Source organism: Pleurodeles waltl, chromosome 3_1, assembly GCF_031143425.1.
Source record: "Pleurodeles waltl isolate 20211129_DDA chromosome 3_1, aPleWal1.hap1.20221129, whole genome shotgun sequence".
Lineage (NCBI taxonomy): Eukaryota > Metazoa > Chordata > Amphibia > Caudata > Salamandridae > Pleurodeles > Pleurodeles waltl.
This window is the reverse complement of record NC_090440.1, coordinates 1,737,577,561-1,737,590,271: the sequence shown is the minus strand read 5'-3', so window position 1 is coordinate 1,737,590,271 and position 12,711 is coordinate 1,737,577,561. Positions and strand designations below refer to the sequence as shown.

Here is a 12,711-nt window from a genome sequence, read left to right as displayed (position 1 = left end):
CCATAAAAACAGGAGGTCAGAAAGCAAAAAGACAGGGGAGACACGCCAAAAAGCTGCCAGGTCTAACAATTACCTATTACTAACAACGTGTAATGAGCATCAAGTAAGCTTCAGAAATTCGACCTATGGAATGGAGCTCAGGATTTCCTTAGCAACAATAGGTGCTTGGGCAAAACTGATCCTGGGTTGCTTGTGTTCTGGCAAATGCCTGGGTCCAAACTGAGGTGGCATGGTGTGCAAAATAACAATGAACTTGGTTGTGGCGCTGAGTAATTACCAGTGACTGAAATTAATTCAAGCATTACATCCATCACCTTTTTGTATACTTTAGTGTATCTCCCTAAATTGGACGGGTATGACCAGACCTGGGTCCCTCATACACTGTGTCACTGGAACCTAACAATACATGGGCAATGGTGTCTGTAGTGCTTCAGGGTTCTTAGTGATGTATGCACCCTTAGACTGCTCAAGTTTCCTCCCCAAAAAGCAGCCAGAGCTAGATACAAAGAGTCAGCTGCCTCTGTGGCTGTGGTAATCTTTTTATAGGGAGGTGGATAAAAGCTGGGACTTTTCTACTGTGAGCTGCACATACTATTTTGTTTCTTGAGCATTCACTTCTTCTTCTTCAATGGCTCATGGGGAATGGCACAACAAAGTCTGCAGGATTTTGAGACCCCAGCTTGTATTTAATGGAAAATGAGTACTGTTGCTACTGGAGGATCCACTTCTCGATCTTGGATGTTGATCCCTGAAACAGCAATAACTGGTTTGTGGTTAGTGTGGACAATGAAAGGATAACAGTACATATAGAAATGAAAACGCTAGCACCCTAATTTATCGCAATTTGGTAATACCATTGCTTTATAGAGAGAGCGCATAGCTGGCCCATCCTAAGGGGACACTTTGTGCATAGTACTGCAGTTGAGAGAGTACTGCTCCTAGCCCATGGGACTGGCATCTACTGGAATTTCAGATTTCCTCACTAGATTGAAAAAAACAAGCATAGTCTCCTCCAACAAAGCATCCTTTGTATTCTGAAACATCCTTTCATGCACCTCCTTTCACACCCAACTGGCTGAAGTCTTTCAGCAATTGTGTGTGGTGAGCAGAAACATCTGTCAAATTCTTGATGAAATGCCCACAGTAATTAACCTTGCCTAGGACACGTCTCACTGTGGGCACAGAGGATTGTGCTGGTGCTAGTTTTATGTTCCTAACTCTTGCCATGTCTGATGCTACCCCATCCGCCGAGAAGTGGTACCCAAAGAAGATGTAATTCCTCAGGAACTCACATTTTCCCTGTGGATCATGAGACCACATTATTTGACCCTCTAGAACACCTTCCAGAGCTGAGTGTGATTTTCTTCAAAGTTTGAATCAGCAGTCAACCCTAACTTTACTTCCTGAATTGTGTTCTGGAAGATCCTTGCGACTCTGGATATTCCAAAGTTCAAACCTTTGCACCAAAAGAGGTCTAGGTGAGTGGAAAAGATAGTAATATACCGGGACTCTGCATCCAGCAGAATCTAGTTGTACTCTCACCTAAGATCCATCATTGAGAATCAGCAAAATCCTGCTATCTCGTCACAAGATCATCCACTGTCTGGGTGACTTGCCTTTCACATTTAATCTCCGATCTGGGAGGTGCATATCTATACAAAGTCTTATTTTGCAGAGTTTCTCAGGGTTGCTTGGGTTTGCGAGTTACTAATACTGGGGACACCTGAGGATTAGACCTCTCTACTTGCTCAATAATATCTGCCTCTTCTAGCTTGCAAAGTTCCTCTTTCACCTTGTGCCACAGGTAAGACGCCACTAGGTGGTACTGGAATGCCATGGGTTGCACAGACTGGTTAACATGGAGCAGCATCTTTTTGCTCTTAAGGCATCCAATTTCCTGGAAGAGTTCCCTAAACTTTCCCCACAAACAGTCTAGCCATGTGGGTGCAATCTGAGTGCAAAATGGATCAACCCCAGGTTTTCCACTATTTGGTAACTCAGCAGTATGCTGGCACCTCTTTTTGCCATGTACATTTTGCTGTGGTACATCGGTCATTGTGCGTGATGTTGGCCACAAATACACCAACCAGTGGAAGGGGATTTAGATGCTCATAAGCCTATATCTTTACATTGGTGGGTCAGATAGTTGGTCATTTGGATATATTTTCATAAGTCTATTGGGCCATGATATTGATGCAGTACCTGGTATCAATTATCTTTGTTAATGGGTCAGCATCCTATTTGGACTTATTATTTGTGTGAGGGTCTTGGCGAGTGTGGAACTGATCCACAGCATGTACCACCTGTATAGTGCTTTCCCCCTCATCATTGTGTAAGTCTTTTTTTGCTGGGTCATCAGTTGCTGGCACAACAGTGTGCAATGCTTTATTCTATGAGCTTTGCTGGGTCCGGGATGAGCTATACACCTTCATGAAGTGGTTCAGTTTCTCATATGCAGAGCCCAGCTTTCTGCTAGCTGGGCAGTCTCCGACATTCAAAAAGCCCTCATGCCTGGTACCCATGCCTTCTGCAGCATCTGCAGGGTTGACATTCTCTATAGCTTCCCTCATCCTTCGGCGTTCCAACTAATCTGTTAATTTGATTCATAGTTTCACTCTTGAAGGACTTGTGGAGATCCACCTCCATGTAGGACTTTATTGCCTAAAGCAGTTCTTTAGAGCACTGTAATGTTAAAATGTCCTAATTCAAGTTCCCTGGCACCTATTTGTACTCTCAGCTTGGCTGATGCGCATCGCTGTATGAATTATGCTGTGATTTCCTCCATTTCATCCCACAGGGTGCACATGCTGGCTAGCTTCCTCACCTCTTTGACTTGGAAAGCATACGCCAATTCATCAGGGCACTGCTGAGCGTCGGGTAGTAAGGATCCTTCATAGTTTGGGTTGGCAATGGATTGAAAGTGGTTGTTGAGGACTGTCACCAGCCAGATGTTGAAAACAAGGGGGGTTTCCTGCTGTCTTCAACTGCTGTGGTTGGGAAATACAATTTGAGTTTTTCAGCGCACATGTTTCTGCTTGTGCCAACAGCAGGCCAGTGATGACTAAAGGCTCAATCACCTGAGTGGATGCCATTGTTTTCAGATGGGCCACCCCTGGCAATGGATGGCCTCTCTTCATAAAGCATAGCCTCCTCCCTCTGTCATCAGCACCTTCTCAGTTCAGATCTGCATTCTGCATACCAGGCAACAGATGATTCAACTCCTGATCTTCCATTTTGGGAGGAATGATCTGCTTCACCCTGACTGATATTGCGCTGACAGCTTTATTGATGTGGGCAGGCCAGTTTTGTCAGCCCTTTTACTTGTACCTTGTGTTTTGGTGTTGGATGCAGACAACTGTGCTATGATGGGGTGGCGAGGCCTTTTGTTTCACAAGGTCTAGCCAATATCTGGATGATGGTGTGTGCAACAGCCTTTATTGTAGCTGGGATGTGCTTTTGTCTGGGCTGCCAGTATTGTGGCCTCTGGTGGGCCTGCTACCACAACGCTGCTAATGATTATGCCCGACTTGTTGTTGCGGTTAAAATTCGCAGCCCCACTTGATAGCTCCTTGCACACGCCTCTTGACATGTGTGGGTCTTTAATGATTGGTATAGCCTGAGGCAGAAGGACTATAATGATATTAGAATATTCCAGCACTTAAGAGTAGATTGTTTTAAATGAAACAGGGAGCAACCAAAAGGCAAGCAATGGAATGTTGAAACAGAAGGTTTATACCAGCCATTACCTCCCGTCCCTCCCTCGCCTTCCTTTAGACCAATGAGGCTCCCTGCCTCCCCATAGACCCTCCCTTCCCCTTAAACCCCCTCCACCCCCACCACCTCCTGTTCTTTTTTGTCTAGCCCTCTAGACTTACCTTCTTCTGCATCCTCCACGGCGGGGCCTGGGGGTCTTCGACTTTGCTCTCCTTGCGGTGCGGAGCTCCTCGGGGAGGGTTCCTGGCGGTCGCGTCTTTGGGAGGCGGGCATAGCTGCCTAGGAGACGCGTCCTGGGAGTCGGCTGACGAGGTCGGTCGGCTCTGGGGCTACAACTTCCGGATCTTCGGCTCACAGGGACGAGCTGATGTGCCGGTTTGGATTTTCGGCATTTTTGGCGGTAGGACGGGCGTTCTGCCTGCGTTTTTAATGGTTTTGGCTAATTGTTTATGCATTGCCATTTGCTGTTCTTTTTTTCATGGGGAGGACTTTTCTCCTTTATTTAAGGGGGTTGGGGTCCTATGGCTGGCATTTCTTGTTTGTATCATGCCGAAGGTACCTGCTAAAAGACGTAGGACTGTTTCCTCTTCCTCTTCATCAGGGGAGGATGTTGAGGTTCCCCTCGCCACGCCTGGGGGTCGCCAGGTTCTGGTGGGGGCTTCTACGCCTCTCATGTCCAGAGAAGAGGTTCAGGACATGATTGAGGTGGCTGTCTCTCAGGCTCTCCAAGCAGGGGTGGCCTGGTCGTTCTCCGGCGGCCCGTCCTCCTGGGACTGCAGAGGGGTCCTCTTCTGGGGATGATGATGATGACGCTCCATCTACTTCTTCTGGTGGGAAATATGTCTCCAGGGAAGAGATGTGGGAGGTGATGTCTCATGTTCGGGACAATTTAGGTTTTCCTGTTTTTCAGCCTACAGGGACGGATTCGCATTTGTTCCCTCAGTATCAAACACCGTCAAGGTTTGTCATGCCTTTTCAGGGCCCTGTGAAGGATATGGTACTCCGGGAGTGGAAGGATGTGGATAAGTCTCAGGTGCCACGGTTCCTTCAGAAACTGTACTTGCTGGAAGGGGAGGATGTGTTACCACCCTCAATTAAACTGGATTCCATTCTGGCGACCCTGATTGGAAAGACGGCGGTCAATCCGGAGGATTGTGTGCCTGCAGATGCCACTGACCGTAAGGTGGATTCTGGTCTCAAGAGGGCATTTGCGGCGGAGAATTTGGCCCTCAGATCAGGTATATTTTCTGCTTATTCTGCACAATCTTTGGTGCAGGATTTTGACGAGCTGGCGGTGGCAGTTCAGGAAGGTTCGGAGTGCTCGGAACTTCTGGCTGTTATGGAACAACAGGCCAGGTTGCTGGCGGACATGTCTTCTGATGTGGTCCGTACTTCGGCTCCGGCATCGGGAGCTTTGATTGGGGCTCGTAGGTCCCTCTGGTTGAGGTTGTGGAAGGCAGATCCTGGGGAGAAATCTGCTCTCCTGAGACTACCTTTTGAGGGGTGTAATTTATTTGGTGATCAGTTGCCTTCCATGCTTTCCAAGGCCTTTAAGGAGAGGAAACACGCCTTGCCTTACAAAGGTGGTTCTTCTTCTGGCAAGGGGTGGAGGAAGCATTCACGCTCATCTCCCAAAATGGATTCCAAATCTTTTTCTTTCAGGAAACATCGTTTTCAGCCCTGTTTTTCTCCTAAGAAGTCTGCCCCTTCGAGCCGGGGCGGGTTCAAGAAGGGGTCCTGACAATCATTGTGGGCTTGGCATAGGGCCAGTTGGAGGACGGCTGAGGCACTTTCTTTCAGTGTGGCAGGAGAGTGTCAGTGATTGTTGGGTGCTGGACATTGTGGACAATGGCTACGCCATAGATTTCGAAGTGGTGCCTCCAGATTCCGGGGTGCGTCCCACTCCTCTGCCTGCAGTCGGGGCCCAGAGACAGGCGTTGTTGGATGGGGTCTGGGACTCGCTTCTCAAAGGGGCCATCTCCCTGTGGGGGAGAGAGGTCTGGGCACTTATTCCGTCTTGTTTCTGGTTCAGAAGGTGTCAGGGGTTTTTCGGCTTGTCCTCAATCTGAAAGGGGTGAATTCCTGGATCAGGACTGTACAATTCCGTATGCTGTCTATTCAGACTATATTTCCTCTGGTCAGTCCGGGGGATTTCCTGGCATCTCTGGATCTGCAGGATGCTTACCTGCATGTTCCAGTGGCTCGGTCTTCTCAGCGATTCTTACGCTTTGCGGTAGGCCTGGACCATTATCAGTTTAGTGTTCTACCATTCGGCCTCAAGTCCCCTCCCCGCATTTTCACCAAGGTGCTGGCCCCTCTGGTGGCTCTACTACATTCAGAAGGGGTATTTATTCATCCTTATCTGGATGATATTCTAATCCAAGCATCCTCTCAAGAGCTGTTGCGGAGGCATGTGGCCCGTGTTCTGGTGGTCCTGCAAATCCACGGGTTTTTGGTCAACTGGGGGAAGTCAGAATTGGTTCCTTCCCAGGATCTAGTTTTTCTCGGGGCTCGGTTTCTGACTCTTCAAAGCTTGGTGACTGTGTCGGAGAAGCGGTTGTTGGTCATCCAGTCTCTGGTGAGGTCGATCTTGTCGCAACCTGCTCCCAGGGCCCTTCAGTGGTTGCGTCTGCAGGGCATTTTTCGACAGTGATTTTACTAGTACCCTGGGCACGGTTCCATCTTCTTTGCCTGATGAACTGGTTCCTGGTTCATTGGTCTCTAGGGTCAAGTTCTCTTCGGGCGCGGATTCCGGTGTCGGGGTTGGTTCGCAGGGAGTTGGGTTGGTGGCTGGTGCCAGCTCATCTTCGTGTAGGGGTGTCTTTATCTCCTCCTCTCCCGGTGGTAGTGACGACCGATGCAAGCCTCTCAGGTTGGGGGGCTTGGATGGGGTCGGCTCAGATCCAGGGGTTTTGGTCGCCTCTTGAAGCCAGACGTTCCTCGAATTGGCGGGAGTTGAAGGCGGTGCTTCTAGCTCTGATTCATTTCCAGGACTCCCTGAAAGGTGTAGCGGTTCTTATTCGGACAGACAACTTGGTGACAAATGCTTACGTGAACCAGCAGGGGGGGACCAGGTCGTGGGCTCTGTTCCACCTTGCCAGGAAGATTTTTGTTTGGGCTCAGGAATAGGTTCTTTCCCTGCGGGCCACCTACATTCTGGGGGTGGTCAATGTTCGGGCGGATCTTCTGAGCAGGGTGATTCCTTCCTCTCAGCTTTTCTCCCTCCGGTGGTCTCTGTTTCATCATCTGGTTCACCTATGGGGTCTTCAGGTGGTAGATGTGTTTGCATCTCCAGAGAATGCGAAACTCAGTCGCTGTTGCTCCCGGCTTCGTTGTCCTCAGGCTTGGGCGGTGGACGGGATGTCGTGTCCTTGGCCTCAGGGTCTTTTGTACGTTTTCCCGCCCTTTCAGTTGCTCCGTGCGTGTCTATTGAGGGTACGTCTTTTGAAAGCCAGGGTTCTCTTGATTGCGCCCCATTGGCCGAGGGCAAATTGGTTTCCGTTGCTTCAGTTGATGGCGTCGGATCACGTCTGGTCTCTTCCTCTCTGTCCGTCACCTCTGGAGTTTCCTTGCCTCTCGATGGGGACTTTGAGGCGGTTGCACTTGACAGCCTGGAAGTTGAACAGCGAGGTTTGATGGGTTTGGGAGTTCCGGAAGCTTTGAGTTCTACTTTACTGGCTTCCCGACGGTGTTCCACTTTGCTGTCTTATGGTCGGCAGTGGAAAGTTTTTTCTTCTTGGTGTTTCCGGCATAAGTTGGATCCTACGTCTGCTTCTCTTTTTGATGTGATGCAGTTTTTACAGGATGGTGCCCAGTTGGCTTTGTCGGTGGCTTCTCTACGGGTGTAGTGGGCGGCGATTCAGGCTTTTAGGGGTCCATGGCGTAATCTGTCTGATGAGGGTTGTTTGATGCCTTGATTTTTCCAGGGTCTTCTTAACTTGTTTCCTCGCCCGGTGCGTTACTTTCCTTCCTGGGATCTTTCATTGGTATTGGATGCTTTGACTGTTGCTCCCTTTGAACCTCTGGGGGCCTGTGAATTGCGTCATCATTCTTTGAAAACTTTTTTTCTGGTGGCCATTACTTCAGCCCGCCGTTTAGGGGAATTGGGGGCCTTGGCCTGCTCGTTTCCTTTTTGTAAGGTTTTTCTGGATCGGGTGGTGCTTGTTCCGGTTCCTTCATTTGTTCCTAAGGTGAATTTGTCTTTCCATGCTCCCCAGGAGGTCATCCTTCCTTCGTTTTGTCCGGATCCTTCCTCGGATGAGGAGGTTCGGTTGCATTCTTTAGATGTGCGTCGGGCCTTGTTGGAATATCTACGGGTAGTCGCTCCTTTCCGTAAGGGTGATTCTCTATTTGTGAATTTCTGTCCGGCTCAGAAAGGTGAGAAGCCATCCACGGCTTCCTTGAGTCGGTGGGTTCGCTCACTGATACTGATGGCTTATTCTTTGAAGGGGGTGGTTCCTCTTCAAGGGATTCAGGGCCGTTCTACCAAGGGTATGGCGGCTACGGTGGCGGATCTTCAGGGCGCTTCTGTGGTGGGAATTTGCAGGGCCTCGACTTGGACCTCACCTTCGACCTTTGTTCGTCATTACAGACTGGCGGACTTGGGTAATTTGGAGTCGGTGTTGGGTCACCGTGTCTTGTCCTCTATGATGTAATAGGGAGGTGTGGGGCTCGGTGGTCTTTATTGGTTGTGATTAAACTTGTTGCAACTCAGTGTCCATCTCCTGATTTCTCTTGCTATGTCTCATTGGTCTAAAGGAAGGCGAGGGAGGGAAGGGAGGTAATGCGTCCATTACTTACGTTAATGGCATTACTCCTAGTCTTACTCCCTCGCCTTCCTTTCCGTTCCCTCCCGCCCTCCCGGTACGGACCACCTGAATTGCTGCTTGGGCTTGGGCTTGTTTTTGTACAGGAGGTGGTGGGGGTGGTGGGGGCTTAAGGGGAAGGGAGGGTCTATGGGGAGGGAGGGAGCCTCATTGGTCTAAAGGAAGGCGAGGGAGTAGGACTAGGAGTAATGCCATTAACGTAAGTAATGGACGCATTATTGATCTTCTACCACTCCATTGTCTACAATGGAGCTTCAGTTGGTCCAATTTAAGCACTAAAAAGGAAAATGTGTGGTGTTGGTATATAAGGGGTAAAATTTGGTTTTACTTTTCTTCAAAAATCAACAGGAAGGGGAATCTGCAGCTTTTTTTAAAATACATAAAACACTGAAATAAAGAAACAATGACTGAACCAATAGGGACCCTTTTCATGGTCTGATGACTATTTTAATATTATATAAACACAACTAAGATAACAGAATAAGGCACTTGTGTACATTCAGCTCAATGTGAGACAGCAGCCAGCACATAGGCCAATTCACAAAGCTTTTCTATAAGTTATTGTGTCTTACTCATGTCTCATTTCCAAGCTTGATCCTCAAAAAATTTCTCTGAGCCTTTCTCCAGTTTTAGATGTGAGTTACTCAAGCATTTCCAAGAGTAGGGCATGCATGTTCATGGAGAAAGGAATTCTGAATTACAAAACCTATTTGATTGTGAGCAGGCATGCCTTACTTCTGGAAATGTAAAATGAAGACAGAACTAACCCTGGAGTTAGACGTAGCTAGTCCCAGAAACCGCTTTGTAAATCTAACCACAATATTCAGGATTATTTCACATCTACACCAGGAGCAAAGGAAAATTAGTCATATAAAAAGATTTATTGTTCATTGAGTTTGTGAACAGATTAGAGATAATTTAAAGATCAATGCCTACCTGTACAAAACTCTCCCACCTATTGTGACCAGGTTGGAAAATACACCGAAATCCGTCATGTTTTTCGGCCAGGACTGTATGTTCAAGAAACCTACATGGGAGAGAAGAAGAGATATCAGAAGCTTTGCTTTTCATCTCAGGCACATCAGCTTTTATCACCCTATGCAAGTACAGTTATTTTGGTAGAACCTTGTGGTATGCAGCAGAATGTAAGTTTAGATGGCATTTTGCCTTCTCCCTATTTTTGGATCACACTTCTTTGGACTGGCATTGTTTCCATGGAGGCAAGTATTTAATGAGTGAACATATCTGAATTCAGTTTAGCTGTTGAAGGAATAGGTGAGTCTTGACTAGCTTCCTGACAATCAGATGGTTAGATTGGTTGCCGAGTGCTTCAAGAAGAATGATATAAATGGTTATGGTCAGACAAATGAAGGATAGCTTCCTTTCCCTTAGCTCCAGTGGAAACTTTGGACAAAGAACACATATGAATAAGTGCTTGGGTATTGGTAGATCCATTGATTTTGATGAGGGATGGAAAATTGAAGGAAGCTGGTTATAGACTTATCTATTACTAGTGCATGGCGATTGGTTTTTCACAATATGGAGTTGTATTACCTGAAAGATTATGGACTGTTAGTTATCATTGACATTTGTTAGGGACTGACTGTAGCTCGGTTTCAGCAATGTTTAGGCTCATGAAGCTATTAGCCATTGGTGCTGGAATAATTTTTAGATTGGGTTTCTGGGTAAAAACGTCATGAAAGGCATAGGTGATTTATGACAGTCTGTCTTTGAAAACAACAAATGCTGCCAAAAGAAAAGCATTTAAAGAGCTTATATGTTGTTCATTCTTTATCTAAACTCCTTCAAGTTTTATTGAGGTGCTGCGGCACCATTAGCACCCCTACTTCCAGCACCACTGCTATTAGCCATGTGAGTTTTTCAAGAGGAGGGACAGCCCTCAGGTGCTTCAGTTCTGTGACAGGGCACGGTAGAGTCACACAAAATAAGAGGGTGTCATCTAGGCAAAGTGTGGAAGTTTAATGCTTCCTTATCTTCTCAGTTTTACAGTGACAGACGACAATTCTTGCATTTAGCAACTTTAGCGCACTGGAATATAAAACTATTAGCAATAATATTTTGTCACTCAAAGAAATACTATACTTAGTGGTCCACCTTACTGCAGCCACCCTAAAGTTTGAACATACCACTCAGTTCCTTTATCCCTTGCTTTTTGTCCTCTGTGGACATTTAAGAGATTCATCAGTATCAACGGAGTGGAGGTCAAACAGTATCAGTATTACAGGAATCATGCCAAAATACTCCACATTAAAGGAGGCACCATTAAAACTAGAGGTAACTATCTGGTGTGCATGGTTATTACGGAATATTGGAAAACTACACATTTCAGGCAGCAATTCTCATGCTATGCTCCTTGACGCTGGAATGCTTCTCTTATGGTGTATTATTGTTTAGGTCTTCTTTAATTACAGGCATCTTTGATAACTGGTTTATTTCTAATTGGGATTAATTTCCATTTTTTGTTGATTATTAAATTTAGTAAGCACTGAAAGCTGTATTCATTTCGAATTTTATTACATCCAGCATTATTTTCTCTCTAGACTTTTTGTTGATTTTATTATTATTTTTCTACTGTGTAAGAGGTCAGATGTCATTGTTTCTTTTGGGGTCAGTTGCACTTCGTGGGAATGTCTTTTGGGTGGTGGTGGAATGGTTAGGGTTGATTAGTTGAGTCAACAGTAGCTCATAGTCTTCTGCATTTGAGGCTTGTGCTGATAATGTGTGTGAACCTGCTGGTGTTTGCTTGAAGTGTAGGCCCAGCCGTTCTGTTTTTTCAGTAATTATGTTTTAGGAAACCTATATTCATTCATGTTTGGATAGTACAGACAGGCAGTCTTTAGGTTCTTGGGACTGGTCTTGATGGACAGATATAGAAGAGCATCGTCAGGGTTGCAGTTTCTAATGATTTTAAGACGTAGGAAAAAGTATATGCTTAAAATAGCAGAGAACAGATGGATCCCCTAGACTGTGAATAAGGCCTGGTGAGGGTTATGGGATAAGGATAAATGTTTAATTTGCTCTGAGTGATTGACTAGGAATGAGATGAAATAGAGGACTAAGAAGTCTGACCCAACAGCCACTTTAGAGACGTACGATCTTGTGAGGTACTGTGTCAAGATCTCCGCTCTGATCAAGTACAACTAGGACCGATGTATCTTCTTCATTAGATGCATTGAGGGTATCTTCCCAAACTCCCAGAATGGTCTGTTCTATGGTTCAACAGAAGCCAGACTGTGGATGTTGATCTGCATTTTAACTAGTGTTCAGTTGGCACAAATGGAAGGAGCTAAAAAAGGATCTAGCAACTGTCTTCAAACCTGTCAATCAGCAGACACATGATAGTTGTCTGGTTACCTGGTTTACACCAGGAACATGAAGTCACAGGTGAAAGGAACAGTAAGATGAGCAATAAGTCAGCCGATGAGTGGTCAGGCTAGATTTCAGTTCAGGAGGATCATACCACCACTGACCTCAACATGTGTTTCGCCCTGGGTCACACGTGTGCCAGAAAATTCAAGAATTTCAAGCTGAAGCAGACACTGAATACACCCTAAGCAAGTACCAGTATGTATTGTACCCACCTCCCCTCTGTTACGGTGAAAGGAGTTTTCTTACCAGTTATTTCTCGCACTGTACGAAAGACATTCAGTTTCTCTGGGTCTAGAGCCGCAATGTTGTGATAGACATCCCTGAGAAGATGACAAGAAAAAAAATCTATGAATAAATAGTTCTCTAGTGAGAGCTAAAGGAAACGGCAAGTATCTCAAAAACTCATTAGTCACAGAGTATTATTGGTGACATCAATATGGATAGCTGCTCTTCACTTGTACCATGACATCATCCATTCAGGTGGGTTTTAAGGCAGGTAGGCTGGCAATATGTTAGGTTGCAAAATACCTTATTAGACATGAATGCATCACAGCCGTGAATACTTGGATGTTGACCTTAGCCAGGGCCACCTTTTGGGCAGTGCGAGTGGTGCCACCACACTGGGCACCGAGCTCAGGGGAGGTGGGGGTTAGGTGTTGTTTTTAGGGGTTTTAACGCCCCTGCTGCAGAATTCCTTCTGTCCAACAATTCTGTGTCAATAAAATAAAATGTCACAATAACACTTGCAATTAATGTACCTGTTGGAGAGAGATTGTTTTTT

The 12,711-nt window shown here is 46.3% G+C and overlaps 1 protein-coding gene across 1 annotated transcript in view; it reads right to left on the bottom strand.

Annotated features, from left to right (window-relative positions):
• Nucleotides 1-12,711, bottom strand: part of ERBB4 (erb-b2 receptor tyrosine kinase 4) — a 1,957,545-nt gene that overhangs the window by 491,448 nt on the left and 1,453,386 nt on the right. The window contains exons 10-11 of the mRNA XM_069225651.1: nt 12,177-12,250; nt 9,477-9,567 (exon numbers count right to left, since the gene is read on the bottom strand). Of these exons, the coding sequence (XP_069081752.1) occupies nt 9,477-9,567; nt 12,177-12,250 (165 nt within the window). The remainder of the gene's footprint in view (nt 1-9,476; nt 9,568-12,176; nt 12,251-12,711) is intronic.